This window comes from Onychostoma macrolepis, chromosome 14, assembly GCF_012432095.1.
Source record: "Onychostoma macrolepis isolate SWU-2019 chromosome 14, ASM1243209v1, whole genome shotgun sequence".
NCBI lineage: Eukaryota > Metazoa > Chordata > Actinopteri > Cypriniformes > Cyprinidae > Onychostoma > Onychostoma macrolepis.
In genome coordinates, this window is record NC_081168.1 from 3,932,699 (window position 1) to 3,953,510 (window position 20,812).

The following is a 20,812-nucleotide window of genomic DNA, read 5'->3' on the forward strand; positions in this document are numbered from 1 at the left end:
CCAGATTGAGGACATGGACCAGGAACGAGCGCAAATGATTATGCAAGGCGATGAGCTTCAGACTGTAAATTGATGAGGTGATTTATCAGTGTTTTAATATTCCTCTGGTCATAGAGAAATTTAGATGGATGCCGAGGCTTTTTAGGTCGGGTAGATCTCTGACCCAGTTAGTTTTTTGGCTTCCATGGCAGAACGCTGGGTTTTGCACCAACTTGCAACCCGGGCTGTGGAAATACCATTGGATAAACTGGAAGTGGGCGGAGTCACACAGACCAAAACAAAAACAGACATTCCGACACTGAATGCAAAGTCAAATAACTGGCTGTAGCATTGTTTTTCAGATAAACAAGTATGTGAAATTAGCATGTTTTCTAAATATATGCAAACATATGGTATTTTTAAGCTTTAGTTCAGTAAAAAATATAAAACATTAATTTAAATTAATGCAAAAATAAACACCAGTTTGCAAAATCAAGCAACGTTTACCACAGACGCAGTCCATCTTTTGCAGCAGGAATCCAGCCATCAGGAATTTTGTGAGGACAAAAGATGTCCCACACAGATTTCACAATGCGGTCACACAGACTCGCTGCATTGATCTTGCTCTGAAAGTGACTTCTGTGTGAGCTGTGCGTCATACATCTGCACTATTGACAATAGACAATGGTTAAGGCTAGAAGGGATACAGCTGCAGCTACTGGGCATGCGCACATCAACATAGCATAGTTTTTGTCACACTGTGCAACAATAATTGTTTTTGCATTATTGTAAGGAGTAGGTTTTTTAAAAACACAATCTAATAGGTAAAACAAATTAATTTATTGTTAGTTTCCACCCATAGCTGTATCCCTTCTAGCCACATCCATGGACAATGGACCCTTTTTATAGACTTCTTCATGTTATATATTTTTAGTTGATTTTGGAGCACTCCTACAGGTACAAAAAGGCATGACCACAACAGGTAATAATACTCACAAGCTATTTATTGAAAATGCACATACTGGATACAGGAGGGCTTTCATTCCACTGATACGGGCCCCAATGCCAATTTATTGCTTCATTTTCATGGCACAAAAATAGAAATACAAATTTCTGCCATGCAAACCTACTACTGACAAGCTTTTACAAAACAGGACAAAGCAGGTGCTTCACTAACACAGAGGAAATCACGCCATTAAGATGAACTGTGGAAAGTGAGACGATAAAAAACCAGAGTACAAAATAATGGTCATAAAAAAGGACGACACCACACAGTGATAGATGTGCCAGAACACGTCCGATAACAACCTGCACTCGCCGCCTTCGCGCGCAAGTAGTGCTTGAATAAACGAGAAACAACTGGAACAAACGAAACATACTGCATTCCCAGAATGCTGTGCAAATAATCTCCATCACCTCCTTCATCGGTCACGAACACATCCCTTCTGTGCATTCGCCAAAATAAAAAACTTGACCAGTAGTTCCTCTCAATCCTTGCATCCTTCCTTCACTATCTCTTCGATAAGACTTTATTATCAGTTGAGCTCAATGCCTGCAGCACGTTAAAGCTGCTACTGTTACGATATGAGCTGGCAGCTGTAAAGTGACCGTGACACAGATCACATGACATGCTGCAAAGTGCAGGAAACCTCATCCTGTGCCCTGAAGTCACATGACACATGATTATGACAGCATGTAGGTCACACATCAGGAGTCAGGGTTATCAGAAGCACAAGGTCATCTAATTATCACGTTCTTTGATCTAATAGCATTATTGGTCATGAGCGGATGCTTTCAGACTGAAGTTGAATGTTGAATGTGTGCACACTGGCAAACCAAGAGTCTAGAGGTGAGAAAAACCAATAAGGACACATTAACGTACCAAAAAAACAAACAAACAAAAACTCTATATAGTGTCAGAAATTATCTACTATGTACCACTGCGATCTAACATGTCAGTTTGGCATATATATATATTATATATATATATATATATTCACTTTCGTTACATCGTCTGTTAGTCAGATGCATATAGATGTGAACGCAGACATACAGCTATGTGTCATTTACATATGAATCAGGAAGAGTTTGTGACAGTCCAGCTGGAGTAGCTTTTGTCAGTCCGATCAGATGATCCAAGTCTCATTACAAAAAAACAAAGAGAGCACCAGCTTGATACAAGAGTCCTCTGATTTGTAACGGCGCGAAAAATCGCACTCGATAATTCACTGATACATCTCAATCAAGAAAAACATTGAAATATTTAAGCCTACATACAGAATAGTATAGATCTGTACAAGTATACATACACAGAACCCAAATCACACCCTCTGAGAGCATGAAGACCCTTATGAATTAGAGAGAGGAGGAGTATGATTCGGGTGTTGAAATATGATGACCATCTGTGTAGTCTGAGGAAGAGTTCAGTGCTTGATGTCCATGTACATATATATATATACGCAGAACTGATGCGAAACTCAACGCAGCATGATTCTCAGTATGAGAAAGCTTGTCAATGTGGAAAAGAAAGACAAAAGTCTGAATATCAAACTCTTCCTGTAGGTCATTTCTTGGATGATGGAGTACAGGCGTTTCTTCTTCTTCTCCCGCGGTTGAGTGAGGAGGGACTGCGGTGGACGTTTATGGACTACAGTCAGAATGGGTTTTTGAGATGGCGCAGGCCATGTCTGATGCAAACGGGACAATTTTAGATGGACTTGGATGAATCCTGCTTGCTAATGAGGACCTCCAGAAGCCGCAGTTTGGCTTTAATGCGCTTGTACTCTTTGTATTCGTCCATCATAGGCAAGCGGTCTTCCTTCTGAACATTCCTGTGGGGGAAATAAAAACACTGTGTTTGAGAGCAATGTTGATATGGTGAAGATAAAACATGATGCATTTACGTAGAACTCTGGTTACTTTTTAACCGCTGGGCATGTCAGGTGCATTACATAGCATCAAGTTATCGGTTACTTAACAGCTGATCAATGTCAGTTGTTTAACAATGAACCGAACAGAATCTGGCGGAGGGTCAAGTGTACTACGTGTTTACAGTAGCGACTGTAACATTTGTCTGGTACAATGTCACAGGAGGCTCTTATCACGCAGTGTCTGATTACCCAGACTTGTGCAACATATCAACAAGAAAACTGCACGACAAGCCAGTGTGTTAAAGATGTACAAAAAACTCCTGCTTTCTGTTTTACAATGCTGTTTCAAATCAAAACAATACAAGCAAAACGACTTCAATCAGAACATTTGATCGAAAGTGATAGCAATACAGTAATATTGTCCTTCAGATCCTCCAGAAATCATTCTAATATGCTGATTTGCTGCTCAAAAAACATTTATTATTTTTGAAGCTAAAACAAATGTGCTGTTTCATATTGTTGTGGAAACCGATACATTTTTTTTCCAGGTTTTTTAATGAATAGAATGTTCAAAAATACATCATTTACTTGAAATTTGAATCTTTGTAACATTATAAATGTGTTGCATTGTCACTTTTAATCAATTTGAATAAAAGTCCTGAATAGAGGTATTCATTTCTTTATATGATTTGCTACGCAATTATCCTCAATGTTGAAAACAGTTGTGCTGCTAAATATTTGTTTTGGAACCTGTGATTTTTTTCAGGATTATTTGATGAATAAAAAGTTAAAAAGAACAGCATTTATTCAAAATAGAAATCTTTTCTAGCACTTTTTACCAATTTAACACATCCTTGCCAAATAAAAGTAATAATTTCTTTCCAAAAAAGTACCTTAAACTCTTGAACGGTCGTGTATATTGTTACAAAGGATTTCTATTTTGAATAAATGCTGTTCTTTTTAACTTTTTATTTAACAAAGAATCCTGAAAAAGTATCACAGGTTCCAAAAAATATTAAGCTGCAAAAACTGATAATAAATCAACATATTACAGTGATTTCTGAAGGATCATGTGACACTGAAGACTGGAGTAATGATGCTGAAAATTCAACTTTGATCACAGAAATATATTGGATTTGAAGTATTTCAATATAGAAAACTTATTTTAAATTTGAACGGCAGCCTATCTATCTATAACAATCTTTGGGCTTCATTTCTATATTAATTCACTCAATCTGACGACATCTAAAAAAAAAAGGCACAAGTAGAAAAGTACGATACAGACAATAATAAGGCGGCGAAGCTTAGCAGGCTGGACAATTCTGTGCTTTGGAACAAGTACCTCATGTTCCCTGCTTGAAAACATACATTTCTACTGGTTTATCAAAACTGGTATATGGCCCACCGCTGACTCTCAAAAACATGTCCTGTATGTTCGGATGAAATGAGCGTGGGAGGCCTACCTGCCATTCTGTTGATAGAATTCTTCTTCAAACTCTTTGATGGTCCTCCTCAGTTTCTTCTTCTCCGCTCTGGCCTTCCACAGCTGTTCCAGGAGCTCGGGCCTGTGGGATACAGGTGGTGTTAAATTGCTGGTTTCCATATATGGAGCTGTAACTCTCCAGATGCTATAGGAACAGGAAACTGTGTACTCAAAACACTCCTAAGCCCGCTTTGAACGGCTCTGAGGTTAACTCGGGTCGGTAAAAGTTAGAAACAAGGTGACATGGATCTCAGCGGCACCCGATACAGTACACTAGACTTAGATCTGGCTGCTTGTGCAGTTGTTTTCCTTCATGCAGGATTACGGCTTGATCCAGCTCGAGACATTCAGGCCACTGACTCCTGCAGATGTCCAAGTCTCTGCCAAGCTCTATTAATAGACCTCATATGATGAGAGCATGAGCCAATTGCTGCTCCTACCTGATAAACTGCAGGACACGCATGCACATAAATCAAGGTGTAGAAATCGAGGTCTCTGCCAATGTAGGTCACACTGTAAACCCAAGACCTGCTGGGTAATTCCAGACTGAGGCCTTCAACATGGCTTCAGATTTAAAGGAATAGTCCACCCAAGAATGCAAATTTGCTGAAAATATTTGTATTCACCGTCAAGCCATCCAAGATGTAGATGGGTTTGTTTCTTCATCAGATTTGGAGAAATGTAGCATTGCATCACTTGCTCAGCAATGGATGCTCTGCAGTGAATGGGTGCCGTCAGAATGAGAGTACAAACAGCTGATAAAAAACATCACAATAATCCATTCCCTGTTGTCCTCTGGCATCAAAATCCACCCACATAATTGTTTTCAGATTTCTCTCCAGATTCAGACCAGATGGCTTTTTCACTGGAGAAAGCAGTATTATGGGTAGAGGACTTGTATTTTGGCCAGAAACAACAGTTTGAAGTTAAAAACATCACTTGTCAGCTTGTTACTTCACAAGATGTTAACTGGAGTGGTGTGGATTATTGTGATGTTTTTATCAGCTGTTTGGACTCTCATTCTGACGGCACCCATTCACTGCAGAGCATCCATTGCTGAGCAAGTGATGCAATGCTACATTTCACCCAAATCAGTTACGATGAACTCATCTTGAGGTACAGCTGCACGATTCTGGATAAATTGAGAATCACAATTTTTTTGTCTCAAATAGAGATCACGATTCTCCCACGATTCCGAATTAAACAAAATAATGTGTGAAAAAATATTAATTGCTGCAGTCTATTTAAAAGCGTTTAATTAATTTGAATGAATTATTAAACATTTTAATATATGATATATTTAATGCACCAATTTTTTTATATTAAAATTATGAAAAAGTGGTTTGAATGAATGATTCAATGACTCACTCATAAATACTTCACTTGTTTCATTACTGGATGAATCAGCGTTTTTGAAGGAATCTCTTGAATGAATGATTCAATGACAAATACATTTTTTAACAGGGTCTTGTTGCCACCTAGTGGCAAAACGTTGCAATCGACACTTGATGCGCCAATTACTTTTAAAAGATGACTACCATAGACATCAGTGTTTATATCCGAACTATAAACTTTAATCCCAGTATTTCAGTCATAACATGAATGACTGCAAGACAGAAATAATTCTGTGTAGTTGAAAAGAAGCTGCTAAACATGGTAACTGTCTGCTTTCTGTGCAAGCAGCAGTGCGAACGCAGATTTGAATGTTCTGGTATGACTTTTTCAAAGGTTTAACAGATGCAGGCGAATTGTTATCATTTAGAAAATAGATAATGTGGGTGTCTGAATCTTGTGGGTGTCGCGATCTTTTAACAATTACTCGTACAGCTCTAGCTTCAATGTCAATTTTGATTTTCTGGTCCACACTCACATTGAGGAGGCGTTGGAACTGGACAGACGCAGATCGAGATTGAGCTTCCCAGAGCTGAGGATGTTCTCCTGAGTGGGCTGCTGGGAGCTGGGCTGGGCTACTGAGTCCATGATGATTTCTGAGCCCTCGCTCTGCATCTCTACATTTTCCTGCTGGCCTCTGCCCTCCTCCTCCTCCTCTTCTTCGATCTCACCACAGAAGTGGGCAGTTTCGCCCTCGATGATGGGTTGTAGCATCTGATTGCGCCGTTTGCTGGAGGGAGAAGCCTGTGCGAGAGAGGAGAGCCCGGTTATTCTGCTTCTTCTGTGCTAAATGTCTAGCCAGCGTACCATAAAATCCTAAAACCTAGATCCTATTTCAGCTCTACAAAGCGGTGTCAGCTTTCATTTCACAATCCTATCATATTTCAGCCACTTTCAATATCATTCTTAGAATATGCATTAATTATAAACTCTAGACTTGGTTTCAGATTGCAAACATTAATTATGTATTATTCATAACACCAAATATCCAAAAGGCTAATGAGGGTGTGGAAAAAAGAGGAACAGGGTGTCTTACTATGATAGGGGTGATGCTGACACGGGTGAGCATCTGCTTGACCAGCCGATATCTGTCATACAAGGGTTTCACAATCAAGCGCTCCTCTCGGGTCACCTGCAGGAGGACACGTTTGTCAGAGCACTGCATTCATGGGAAAAGTTTGTGTGTGTGTGTGTGAGAGAGAGAGAGACACCTACGGGGCGCCCATGAAGTCCCTCATAGTACAGAAGATTCTTCTGCAGGACTGTTTTCTCACTGGCAAGCTGCTCCTTGGTCATTTTCTGTATAGAGCAACAAATTAAATTCTCAAATTAGATGTTATGGTTGGATAAACTACATGACTTTTAATATCTGAACAGATATTAAAATACTAGATGTCAAAAAAAGCTTGCCTTAAATGGTAATAGAGAAAAACTGGGCAACATACACTGAATGACTGATGATAACAATAACAGACTTTTAGGATGTTTTGATCACAACAAACCCGTGCAGTTCAAAAGTTTGCGATCAGTAAGATTTTAAAAGTCTCTTATGCTCATCAAGGCTGCATTTATTTGATCAAAATAAATATTGTGAAATATAATTACAATGTAAAATGTTTTCTATTTTTTAATAGAAAATGAAAAATATTTGAATAAATGCTTTTCTTTTTATTCAAAGAATTCTGAAAAAAAATAAAATAAAATATTATATATATATATATATATATATATATATATCTCACAGGTTCCAAAAAAATATTAAGCAGCACAACTGTTTCCAACATTGATAATAATAATAATAATAAATCAGCATTTTAGAATGATTTCTGAAGGTTCATGTGACGCTGAAGACTAGAGTAATGGCTGATGAAAATTCAACTTTGCATCACGGGAACAAATTACATTTTAAAGTATTTTAAAATAGAAAACCGTTATTTTAAATTGCAATAATTTTTCACAATATTACTGTTTTTTCTGTATTTTTGATCAAATAAATGCAGCCTTGATGAGCATGAGAGACTTCTTTATAAAACATAAAAAATCTTACTGATTGCAAACTTTTGAACGGCAGTGTATGCCTCATTACTAGAAGACACATGATGAATGATAACAATGTGTTCTGAAATCAGCCTAAATAATTACACATTTGATATGCTTGAACTGCATGGAATCATAGTCTGAGGCAAAAAAAAGTCTGTGCCCATTACACACTATTCGATTTTTGGTGAAATTTGTCAACACCGGCAGCCCAAAATCTGAAGACTAGCTCTGACTTTCCACAACTAGCGTCGACTCATCCAGACTGTAAATCAGGTCAAAAATCTGTGCAAAAGTCATGTAATGTAGATGGCACAAATCTATCTGCCTGAGAAATTTTGAGATGAATTCGAAATACATCAAAGCTGCTGATTAAAGTTTAAGAAGCTGGAACTCACTCTGACGTCCTCTGGCCAGCCATCCTCGGCTCTTTTGGTTTGGATGCAGTGTTGAATGAGCTCCAGTGTCTCTTCTCGTAAGGGCCGGTGACCCCGTGCCTCACTCTCCACGGGGTCCTCGTGAGCCGACTGATCCAGCGTGGATCCAAAGCTCTTGGGCAGTGTGTTGCTGCGTGGACGCGTCTGTGGAGTCAGCTCACTCTCAGCCTTGTGTTTGGCATCTGGGTGAGAGAGACAAAAAAGACCAAATTAGGAGCCAGAAGGTTTGCTGGTAGCATTTAGGATGGAGTTGACCACACTAACTAGGGCTGCACGATTAATCGAACGCGATTGTCATGTGCATCTTGTCAGTAAAGCCGGGTCTGTAATCAGCAGTAAATCATGTGCTTTCAGATGGAGCAGCATTTACTACACAGAACCGTAGTTCACTGGCAAGCTACGAAAAACATTTTTTTAATGTAATTGCGCATTTATGAAATCAATTATGAAAGCTGTTTGCGTAGCTTCTCAATGAACTATGTCTTTGTATATTAAATGCTGCTCCATCTGAAAGCACGTGAAAATACTAGAGGTCGACCGATAGTGGATTTTACCGATACCGATAGCTGGGTTGGACCACACTGGCCGATACCGATTAATCAACCGATAGTTTTCAAAATGGATACTGAAAGAGAGCTAGTGCTTTACTATTTAAAAAAAAAAAAAAAGCAGCAACAGTACTGAACCATACTTTGTAAATGAATAAAAAATATTAATATTATTTACTATATTGATCATTAAAGTTATTTCATAATTTGCTAATGTTAAAAGAAGAAACTTTAAAATGTAAAAATATAGCCTATTAGTAGCTAATAGTAAATGTTGAAATGAAAACACTAACAAGGAACAATACTTCTACAGTTTTCATTAATGCTACGAATGGACTTTTATTGTTAAATGTTACCATTTAATTTCAACAGTCATGCTTAAAGATGGCCATGTTTAAATATCTACACAAGGCCATAGCATTAAAATTACATACATATGGATATTGTATGTGTACTCACACACTTTATTTGCTTCTATTTTTTAACACTTGATAATTATCTAATCAAAAAAAAAAAAAAGTTAGTCGCGCAACGCTGCGTCTAGGAGAACTCAGAGGTATCACACACACGCACACACACACACACACCAGGCGCTTTGCGTTCAGATCAAGTGGCGGTCTAAAACAATTTATTTAAATCACCAAACGGACATAAGTTTGCTTCAAGAATGAACAATGTGGCATAAATGAGTTTGAAGTTCGGTGTTTAAAAAAAACAGAGCAAGTGGAAAGAGAGAGCGCGATCTATTACAGCTCTCTACATGAAGCATACAGACTTTATTAGAGCCACAGAAAGACAAAAGTTTTACTGAAAAATGCACAATACATAATTTATAGCCTAGGGTGAAGTCATTATACATTCACAACGATTTGGGACAAATATAATGTAATTTAATAGAAAACTATGTGAATGGCGTTCTGTTCCGCGGCAGGCTTTTCTGTCGGCTGCATTTAAATGCGCGTCTGGAGTTTCCCGCTCTGTGCAGCGTGCAGTGTCACGTGTCAAAATAAACAACACGTGCTGTCAGTGATTTCCGCCTCTAGAGGCCGCTCTCGTACTGTATAATGCCAGCGGACCCTTCTCAGCCACTCCAGCAACGGTTGCAAACCTGAAAACTATCGGCATGGATTTTTGCCGATAACCGATAGTTGTGGCAATGAATCGGTCGACCTCTAGAAAATACCATATTTAATAACATGTTTTTACTCCAAACTTGCTTCATAACGTCAGTCGAGTGTTTGATATAAATCCTTCTGTGAGATGATGTGGCTTCTTACACACAATAAGGCGCGCAACATATTTCATAGTATTCTAAGCAGTGATAAAGGCATTGTATTATCATATACTTTATTATAATGAAAATTATAATAAGAATTCCGATAAATCATATATTGTCGTAGTTGTGTGTTTATTAGTCAAGCTGAATCAATGAAAGCATTTAAATCTTCTGTTTATTTAGCTACTGCTATAGGGATTTCCTGGATTTCTTCTGGAGTTTCTCTGGCCTTCGGATAGAGATTTACTACTGATCACAGAACCATGCTTCACTGACAATATGCGCATGACAATCGTAGCTTTTGCTTAATCGTGATTGCGATTTTATTGTGATTTATCGTGCAGCCCTAACACTAACCGAAAGAAATACAAGGCCAGTGAACGACCTCACTCAGCATCACCACAAACTACGAAAAAGTCCATCAGTAGCGCACTGACAACCTCACAAAGTACACTATAAGAGGGCCAAAGAAGCATTTTGGAAACACAGGCTCGGCGACTGAGAACAGCCTGTGAGCCCTTGAACCTGATATGAAATTCCTCATAAACATACACTTTAGATGATTAAAGAAGCTGAGACACGTGGCTGAGAGCGTCCCGTAGCGGGAAAGCGTCTGCGAGACCGCGGTCAGAGAAATTTAGAGAGAGAGGAGAGCAGAGAGTGTCAAACTCAAGTCTACTTACTGCTGCTTAAGAGTACTTACAGAAGTGGGGCGCCTGTCTAGAGGCATTGAGGGGGCGTGACAGTGTAAAATGGGGTGTGTTCGGGACGGAGGAAGAGGACGAGTGGCGTCTGTATGATTGAAGCACGGCCTGGTGCCTCAGGGAACCTTTGGGTAAGAGGTGCTGTCGTCCTGCCGATGCGGGCCGTCCGAGTGGATTTAGTTAAAAAGAAAGAGAGACTTTATACGACAGTGCACCTCTGATGGGGGGCATCAAATGGAAATGGATGATGGGAAGTGTGGGGGGCCAAACACAGTGAGCAGAGGGCTCTCCAGTAGAGTATGAGGGTGGTCCCATGAGAGAGAGCCCCAGAGCCTCTACAGACATGCAGTGTAAGGTGCACTTCTCCCACAGAGGACAGGGGAGCAGGCCTGGACCAAAACCGCCCAATAACACATGACACTGACTATCAGAAACTCCACACCCATATCGCCGCCCCCCCCGGCCCACACAGCCACTCTTACCTTTGAGCTGCTTGCGGATTTTGGTCAGATCAGTCATCCACTTCAGCACCTTTGGATCAGCTGCCTTATCAGCGTGAGACGGCTACAAACGAAACACAAATATCAACTTAACCGATCATTTCTGAAATTATTAATGCATGTGCTACAGGTCAGAAGATTTAGAACAGCACGATTTTTTTTATGTTTTTCGAGTAGTCTCTTCTGCTTACCAAGGCTCCATTTATTTGATCCAAAATACAGTACAAAATATTGTGAAATATTTTTACAATTTAAAAGAACTTTTCTATTTGAATGCATGTTAAAATGCAATTCATTGAACTGCATTACTCCAGTCTTCAGTGTCACATGATCCTTCAGAAATCATTCTAATATGCTGATTTGCTGCTCAAGAAACATCTATGATAATTATCAATGTTGAAAACAGTTGTGTACAAATTTTTCAGCATTTTTTGATGAATAGACAGTTCAAAAGAACAGCATTTATCTAAAATAGAAAGCTTTTGTAACATCATACACTATTTTGTTCAAAAGTCTGGGGTCAGCAAAAACATTCTTTTTTTGGGGAAATAAATTAAAGAATACCTTTATTCAGCTGGGATGCATTAAATTGATCAAAAGTAACATTAAAGACTTTATGTTACAAAAGCTTTCTATTTCAGCTAAATGCTGCTCTATTCATCAAATAATCCTGAGAAAAACTGTTTTTAACATTGATAATAATAATTAATGTTTCTTCAGCAGCAAATCAGCATATCAGAATGATTTCTGAAGGATCATGTGACACTGAAAACTAGAGTAATGATGCTGAAAATGCAGCTTTGATCACAGGAATAAATTACATTTTACACTATATTTAAATAGAAGGGAGTTATTTTAAATTGCAATAATATTTCACAATATTGCTGTATTTTAAATTCGAATAAATGCAGCTTTGGAAGAGACCACTTCAAAAGCATATACTTTTGAGCACTAGTGTATATCATTCTAACCTTGTAGTTTCTCTCTTTTTCAAACTGTTCCTCAAACTGCTTGATCTTCTTCTTGAGGTTCTGGAGTTTCTTAGTGAGCTGGTGGGAGACGTTGTCGCCCTTCAGGCTGTCTTTGGAATTGAGGGAAGCACGGCGAGGCCTGTGAGAGATGTGACACGAGCGTGAGTTTGGCTGTCAGTGTATCTGAGTATTCATAAGTGTCTGTGGTCTCTCTGCTCACCTTCCACAGGACAAAGCTTTGGTGGAGGATGTAGCATCGTGGTCCTGCTGCAAGAACCGCTGACTGTGGCCAAATTCCAGGAAGCGTCGGGCTAGCAGCGGCTGAGTATCGTCTTCTAGAGGCAGCGGCACCATGCGGCCCGCCAGCGGGGACAGCTGGGCCTCCCCTGATTCGGTCTCCTCTTGCCATGACATGAACACTGGTACAGGGTCTGAAAAAGACACACAGACACAAGCACTGCCATTAAATATCATCAGCATAACTCAACAGTTCAATCGCATACACTTCCACACAGAGTTAGAAGTTCACAACAGGCCTGGGTCGCTTTGTGCTATTAACCCAAAGTCTAAACAGGTGCGCAGAAATCAGAGCTGCTCTGAAACATGTGGAGCGAGCCAGACAGCACACAAAATCCAAGACTTCCTCAGAACGCTTCGTGGAAATAGACGAGCACTGTGTTATTCGGTAGGTGAAGCTTCTGGGTAAGAGTGCACAGTTGAATGTCATCCACTCAGGCAAACATTCACACACATACATTCTGGAGCCAGAGTATTTAAAGAGCTGCTACATCAGCAATGACAACAGCAATTGTTTATCATGCTCGATGCAGGGAATCATGCTCGGAGCAGAAGTCACGTTGACCCGACCCGAGAGGGCAGAGAATGCACTGGACTGGGGCCTGCTATGGAAACTTAAACGATCAAATTTGCACTGCCTAGATGTCTGACATGGTGGTTGATTAGGAGAAAGCTGATGCATTTGCTGATGGCAGATGGTAAATAGTGGGAGACAGCAGGACCAACTGGGTGCATGTGAGGAGCCGAAGGGTTAGTCAGAGTCTCAGGGGGGCGAACTCAAACTCAAGGCGTTTTCTCACCTGAGATTTTAAGAGTCCATTTGACGTCAGAACTGAATTTGGTTGGCGTGAATGCTAGATTCTGCTAGAAAATGGGCATCTGGGGTATAGTGAATTCATAATAACTGCAAAACGATTAATCGCATTGTGTTATTATCCACATCAATGGATAATAACGTTCTGTTTATTATAAGCGCACCACTGCAATTTTGTTGTCTCCTGCTGGTTTGAATGCTTAAGCTCTTTAAAGTGGGGTGTGTTCTGATCGGTTTTACTTTAAAAAAAAAATTCTTCTGAAAGTGATTCCAACAATATTCTTCCTCTGTTGTTATCATTAAAGCTGTAGTGAAAACGACAATTACTAAAACTTTACAGTTATAGTTATTGTTGGAGCTGGTCATTTGTATGAAAGCAATTCAACCTAATTTTGCAGAAGTAAACTGCTTTTGTACAAGCACACTTAGTATAATATAATTTAATTCTACATGGAATCTGAGCCCCCAGAAAGTTCTGCAGATTTTCAGAGCAATGGGAACACTGATTCACAACATTCCTCATAGTCATGCATGTATATTAAATATTTTGGGTTATTTAATACATTAAACTTAATACTCTTACTTCTGTTCAACATGCATTTCCATATTTAAATCCCTACTGCAAAATTCCACAGATTTTCCCTTAAATCAAGGTGGAAAAATGCAAAAAAGGCCCAAAAGATTCCATTTGGACCTCCTTAATGGTACTTGTCTTTTTAAGAAATCACCTCTCAAGCAACAAGAGCATCAACAAGTGTTGTTCTGGGTGCAGTTTTGGTAGGAAAAAAAAAAAAAATAAAAAAAAAAATAAAAGTACTGTGAGAAGGTTGCCGTGTGGGAAGGGGAAAAGGGAAGGGGAGGAGCCAAACTCAGGTTTGAAATGAGTGAAAACAGCTTGAGAGCAGCAGCGGGCGATTGACGAGCTGAGGGGAGGGCTGTGGAGATGCTACTTACCGCTCCCTTCTCTCTGCAGGTGCATACATGTGAAGTCAATGGGTGGGAAATTGATGGGGCATGATGCTGACCAGGCATGGGCGGAGAGAGAGAGAGAGAGATAGCACAGAAGAGTGCAGTGAGCTATGATCCTTTCACACACACACACACACACACACACACACACACACACACAATGCTGTGGATCTATGGCTGAAATACAAATGAGTCATAACTAGCATTCACTCAGACCACATGAACCATATTTATGATTCACATACATGAGAAAGCAGAAATGTGTATGTTGGTGGTTTATGAATAACTGTTTACCTTCCATATTTATAGCACTGTGATCTATTAAATTCACAAACTCGAGTTTCAAATTCAAGCGCACTGTTAACATTCAGCCAATGTATAAATACACAAAACACATCCCATCAGTCTTACATGAGCTCAAAGGTGAAGTGCGTGTTATCTTCACCACAATTTGTACCAAATTGGACTGCAAAAATAATGACTGATTTCAAAAAAGTTTCCCCACTTCAGTCAGTTACACCGATGCTGCCCTAAGCTTATGCAACTGGTTAATGTTTACATTTTTTTTAATAAAGCTAACAATATTAGTGTTTTTTTCATATTATTCATATATTAACTGTTCATTTATACTATTTTGTATAGGGACAATTTTTTTGTTCACATAAGCAGTTAATACAGTGCAACTTATCTTTTATAGAGAAATAACAGAAATAGTTACCTTCTTGTTCACTGTCTGAGAAAATGCTTCCGGTCAAAGACTGAGGGCTGCTGTCTAGCTCTGTGGACTCATTATTAGCATTCAAATCACAGTCTCCGGGCTCCTGCGAATCATTGAAGAGCTTTGATTAGACGCTTCAGCACAGAAAAACAGACAGAATCCTGGTGCTATTCAAAAATACTCACAGGGGTGATAACATCAGCCTGGTCCATCTGCTCATAGTCTGGGTAGTTCTCCAGTCTGTGTGAAGATGGAAACAAATGACTATGAACTCTACAGTGAGGTGATGGCAACTATGTGATCTGTTCCCTTCACGCATGTCAATTATAGAGCTCTTTAAATACCTTGCTTGGAAAAAAACCTAGTCATATTTAGTCTATTAATAAGGGTGTAAAACAAGCAAAGAGAATTCAGGCAGGATGGCAAAAGTTTACGCGTATTGAAACTTCACAAGTCACACCCACACATACTATACAAGCTAACAGACCGTGACTCTGGAATCTAGGACGCTCGCTTATCCGATGCAAGGTGTAACAGGCTTACAAAAGTTTTTACAAGAACACAATTTAAAGTTTACAAGCTATTTCTAGCTAGAGATTTCTATTATTATTTTCCATTAAAAGAACAGAACAATTTTGTATGTTCCTTGTAAAATGTTATTTTTGGAAGCTTTCAAAATCATTAGAAGAGTGTTTTCTTTCACTAATGGGCTGCAAAGCAGCTGAAGTCCAGAAATATACTCCACGTGAGCACACAAACACAGACATGAATGCCTGGCCAGTGCATTCAAGCGTGAGGTTCCACTATACATACTCAATGTGCGTTCTTGCGTGCCAGTGTTCAAGGGGGTAAAATGTCTGTGCTATTCAAATGCCCATCGTGCCACTAAAAATATTATTCAGGCATGTCAGATTGAGTAGTGTGTGCTATTGCATTCACTAAATCATGAAAGTAGTTAACCTGTAAAATGACTATAAAAGATTTGTGGTAATACTTTAGTATAGGGCTCAATTCTCACTATTAACTAGTTGCTTAATATCATACCTATTATTAACATAGTGGCTGTTCGTATAAAGCACATATTCTGCATGACTATTCTTCAGCCCTAATCCTACCCAATGCCTAAACTTAACAACTACTTTACTATTAATAAAGCAGCAAATTATGAGATTGAGGCAAAAGTCATTCCGTATTGACCCGAATATAAGACAATGTTTTTTTTCTTGGAAATACATCTGAAAAAACGCGGTCGTCTTATATTCAGGGTCTAGACTTTTGACATGTCAGTAATACACCCACAACAATAGGTGGCGCCATACACGCTTAAAACGAGTGTGCCATGAAATATGTAATGTAATGCGTGTTGTAAAGATCGCGAGTGAAAACAAAAGAAAAAGAAAAGCTTACAGCGGCACGAGTCGTGACTGTCATGTTAGCCCGATGGGACCAAACTTCCTCTGCAAGTGATTTTAAAACACAAGACAGTACCCAGATTTGAAGACTACAATAAGATTTCACTTCTACTGTTAATACAATTTTGGTAGGCTACTATGAGATGGATAGCCTAAATGTTATACAGTTCAGATGGGCTACCTGTTATTTTTATGGTATATCAAAAAGTGTATATTTTTCAATGTCATTGTTGGTACATTTTACAAGTATTTACCATACTTTCAAAATATGAAAAATATGCAATATGAAAATAATTTAAGAAAAAAAGTGTTTTACAGAGAGAAAACAAACAAACAAGATTTGGTTTTCAAAAAGCCTTTTTCCAAAAGGTACATCTGGAAAAAGGGGGGTCGTCTTATAGTCGGGTCAATACGGTAGTTCATGAGAATTGGACTTTAAAGTGTGACCGTAATTAATTATGACCGTACAATGCATACTTTTTAAATGCAACAACATGATATTGAAAGTAGCTAGAGAAGCATTTGCATTCATGTAGGCCGAAAGATGATTTTTCAGAGAAACCTGCATGAGGAAATTATGAGTGGCACAATTCCAGATGCATGGATTTCTATTGAAATGATTTGATTTCGCCTCTAAAAAATTAAACTCTTAATTGTGATCGCATCTCAACGTTTCCAATCTAACCTTTCCGTGCTGAGATTCTCAGCGTCTATGAGAGTCTCCGTGTCAAGGTCCATCCCAGAGCTTTCTTCCGTGACAGGGCTGCTGAGCTGAGAACCTTGAGATTCCTGCGGGGAAAAGGAGAGTAATTACCACTGACTGTACTGACAGGTTTACAAGTGAAAAAGATAATACGTTTTGGCATTGCACAATGCCAAATGTTCTGAACACTCAAACTCATCAAGGCCTTTGTGTGTGTTTACTGATGACAGCGTCTCAAGGTCAGGAGCTGATAACATTGAGGAATGGGTTGGCTCTCTGAGGGAGGGAGTGTTTGCGTTGACCAGGTGGCGCTGTCATTCCTCAGTGATGGCTATTAAAAGAAGGTGACCCAGTTCATATGTTCCTAACCCGTGGCCAGGCCACAAGAACTTTATGCACGTGGAGGGAAGAGAAGCCTCCCAAAGAGACTGTTAATCCCAGAGACCCCAGACACGCTCGTCATTTTATTACACCTCACAGTCAAGAGACGCAAACCTTTATCATCAGCTCTGCTGACGGTTCTTCAGAACCAGCTTCATCTCATTACTTAATTAGCTACTTGAGGAAAGTGCTTTATCTGAAATGTTTTGTTCGCTCCGGCACGGTGTTAAACGGGGGAAGATCGCTTGTGCCCGCTGTTTATCTGACAGGAAGGCCCTTGTTTCTCACTCTGCTGAGGAGGAGGTATTACAGACCTTGCTGATAGCATTGAGACTAAATATGCTCAAGGACTACAGAAATGATCTAATGCAGTGGTTCTTTACCTTTCTGACTCCACTGTCCACAACAATATTCAAAGCCTCCCTTGCCCAAAACTTATTTTAATCTATGTGCATTCTAAAATAAATTGAATTAAAATAATTAAATATCAGGATTCCAGAAATGTTCTTCAGGGAGCAATACTCTTTTTAACCAATTAATCTACATGACTCTTCCAGTCGTTTGTGTTTTACAGAATAAGGACTAAGGATACGGATTTATTTATTTTTTCTTACTTGCAATTTCTGTCCAATAAAATATTTCAGAGCTTAACATAAGTATTCATGAAAAATGCACATGGCTTTTTTTTTTTTTTTAAAGATTTTATTAGTTTGCATGACTTTTTCCACATCTATAACACTTTTAAAATTCGGCTACATCATATATTCAGGTTTTCCTAGGCTGTGAGAATTCTGGATCTCCAAAGCAAACTAAAAGTTGCAGAGGGGGTGAATTCTAATAGATTTTATTTTTTTTTAGCTTCAGCTAGGTTGAGAATTACTGGTCTAATCGCTGTTCCTCTGACTTTCTTAGTTCTGTCGTATCAAATAAAATCCAGACAAGCTTAACCCTCTAATTGTTTACCTCGTTATTTTCTGACGGCAGGCCCTCCTCTGTAACCTCCGGGAGAGTCTCAGTCTCTGCCTCAGATTCAGACTGCACATCTTCATGGTCCTCAGGCCCTGCTGTCTTCTGAATAGGGCTTTTTCTGTAGAGAAAAATACATATAGATTCACATTTACACCAAATATTAATGTTCAAATTTCAACTACAAGCAAATAAACAGCAGGTTCAGCGTCGGCATGTGCTGTGTGTATTGTCAAACTCACCCCTGAAAGGGCTGGGAGTCCAACACTTGACTCTCATAGCTGCCGAGCTCCTTGTCAATAGACGTCTGTAAGTCCAACAAGTGCTGTTCAACTGCAGCACGGATGGTCCTCTGGATTATACTGCAAATAAACACATTCAAGGCGTCTGACACAACTGCATATAAAAAAAAAGCTTTCCATTGAGGCCAGAACACACAGTACCCATATTTAATCACAGTTCGACCTTTTTAAGAAGGTCAGCCAAGGAGTTTTCAGCGCAAGCTCAAAGTTCTAACAAATAACCCTCCATTCTGAGCATCACAGATTCTTGTGTCTCAAAATAGAAGTGTTTTGAGCGCACTAGACCTTCAGTATTACAACACCCAAGTCTCTGAAGTGTCCTGCACTGAGGCTCTAGCTATGTTGAAGTTATAAGAATAATGGACCCCCAGCATGCCTTCCTAACCAACATCCACATGCCCATTTGGGCCAAAAGGCTCGTTATGTCACACTGCCTCTGTGTGTGCCAAAATTCCAGCAATAAATCAATAGAGGATGGTGTTGTTTGTGCTGTGCACCTAAGTGTTGCAGAATTTCATAGCCAGATGCACTAATTTTGCCTGAAGCTGCAGTTTGGTTACAGATACTTTAATGCATTTTCTGCTCCGAGGCCATTTCAAAATGGGATAATATTCTTCCTGCTGCCACAATACGCTGCAGATGTAATTTTTTCATTAGAGCTGAATGTTCTTCAGTGAGCCATACTCTTTCTAACCAATTAATCTACATGCTACATTTTCTTAGTTCTATCATATTAAATAAATAAAATCCAGACAAGCTTAACCCTCTATTTGCCGGTGGGTTTCTTTCATTATGAACACAATTAGTGGAATCTCAGCAACATATAGCAATTTGGTGGAATTCCATTTTCAATTCTAAATCACAAAGTCCAGACGGTCTCTCTGTCGGCAAGACGGCATGCCCTAGTTATCTGCTTTTAAGACCATAATCACATTTGTTCAGCTACATTTTGCCTTCTGTCCACCTAAAAGGGCTGTTTATTGCATACTGTGGCCGTCTGAGTCAACAAATCTGATTTAGGCCAGAGCATAATTGCATATGGTCCAAATTAACGTCAGAGAAATGAACTTCAAATAGGCCTTGTATGCTGTTCATGTCGATAGCAAACAAACAAGACTCAGAGCAAACCAAATGATTCTAGATGAGACTTCTAAGAATAAAACATATGAATTATTTACACATACATATATGGTTGCCACTGAACTGTTTTTTAAAAAAAAAAAGAAGTAGATACTTACGCGGCAGATCCTGGAAGAATGCTGATGGAAGAAATGTGCGAACTGGAAAGAAAGGAAATGGAAGGAAATATTAGGATGATTATATTAACTGTATGATTTTTCCTACCCTGCATCCTTATACAATCATCGCATGTGTCTTCGGGGAAAAGACGTCTCATTTAGTGTACATTTCACAAGTCACGTAGACTGTAGAAAAACATAGTTTATCATTTCCTGTAAAGGTCACAGGAAACGTCAGGAGTGTCAGGAAGTGGGCACCGGAGATGAATTGGGGGCAGGGTGACAAATTCAGACATGCTAGGAACGCTTGCTTACATAACACTAGCTGCCTGATACTTGTTAGCACCCGTGTCAGGTTCTGGGAAAGGAACAAATAAGACCTTGACTGATACAGCAGGTGCTCACAGGCAGGGCCACATCAGCACACAAACACACACACGCATATACAGAAACAGGACAAGCGCAAGGTCCCATGTTATTCGGCGGCAGCGGTGCATTCGGCGTCTATGGTACAATGTCTTGACCCCTTGAGCTCTCTAGGCCGCTAGGAAGGCTTGTGTCCATGTCATCCCATGAAAAGGGAAAATCCTGACATCTGACACTTTCTAGAAACTACAAACTAGAGTCTAGTGCTAGACTACAAGGTCAGAACGTCAAATGATTTCCTGATTTCTAGGATGTGAGTATTTATAAAAAGAAACGACCACAAAATCAGACCAGTTCACTTTTTTTGATAAATCTGTCAGTTTTAATTTGGAAAAATCTTAACTTCACGTTAAAAGTATACCAAGTAACTTTTCCCATTACATTTTCCG

The 20,812-nt window shown here is 39.3% G+C and overlaps 1 protein-coding gene across 5 annotated transcripts in view; it reads right to left on the minus strand.

The window, feature by feature from the left end:
• Positions 1–962: 962 nt before the first annotated feature.
• The window catches only part of fam13b (family with sequence similarity 13 member B), a 52,085-nt gene continuing 32,235 nt past the window's right edge, over positions 963–20,812 (minus strand). For 3 of the 5 annotated variants that reach the window (XM_058797511.1, XM_058797512.1, XM_058797515.1), the window contains 17 exons: positions 19,998–20,039; positions 18,700–18,819; positions 18,455–18,578; positions 17,093–17,196; positions 15,181–15,235; positions 14,996–15,098; positions 14,263–14,328; positions 12,418–12,628; positions 12,198–12,336; positions 11,209–11,290; positions 10,726–10,875; positions 8,160–8,380; positions 6,940–7,023; positions 6,761–6,856; positions 6,203–6,468; positions 4,313–4,414; positions 963–2,810 (listed from right to left, as the gene is read on the minus strand). In XM_058797511.1, coding sequence (XP_058653494.1) covers positions 2,687–2,810; positions 4,313–4,414; positions 6,203–6,468; positions 6,761–6,856; positions 6,940–7,023; positions 8,160–8,380; positions 10,726–10,875; positions 11,209–11,290; positions 12,198–12,336; positions 12,418–12,628; positions 14,263–14,328; positions 14,996–15,098; positions 15,181–15,235; positions 17,093–17,196; positions 18,455–18,578; positions 18,700–18,819; positions 19,998–20,039 — 2,089 coding nt within the window. In that variant the 3' untranslated portion in view covers positions 963–2,686. The remainder of the gene's footprint in view (positions 2,811–4,312; positions 4,415–6,202; positions 6,469–6,760; positions 6,857–6,939; positions 7,024–8,159; positions 8,381–10,725; positions 10,876–11,208; positions 11,291–12,197; positions 12,337–12,417; positions 12,629–14,262; positions 14,329–14,995; positions 15,099–15,180; positions 15,236–17,092; positions 17,197–18,454; positions 18,579–18,699; positions 18,820–19,997; positions 20,040–20,812) is intronic. The other 2 variants (XM_058797513.1, XM_058797514.1) reach the window with 2 other exon arrangements.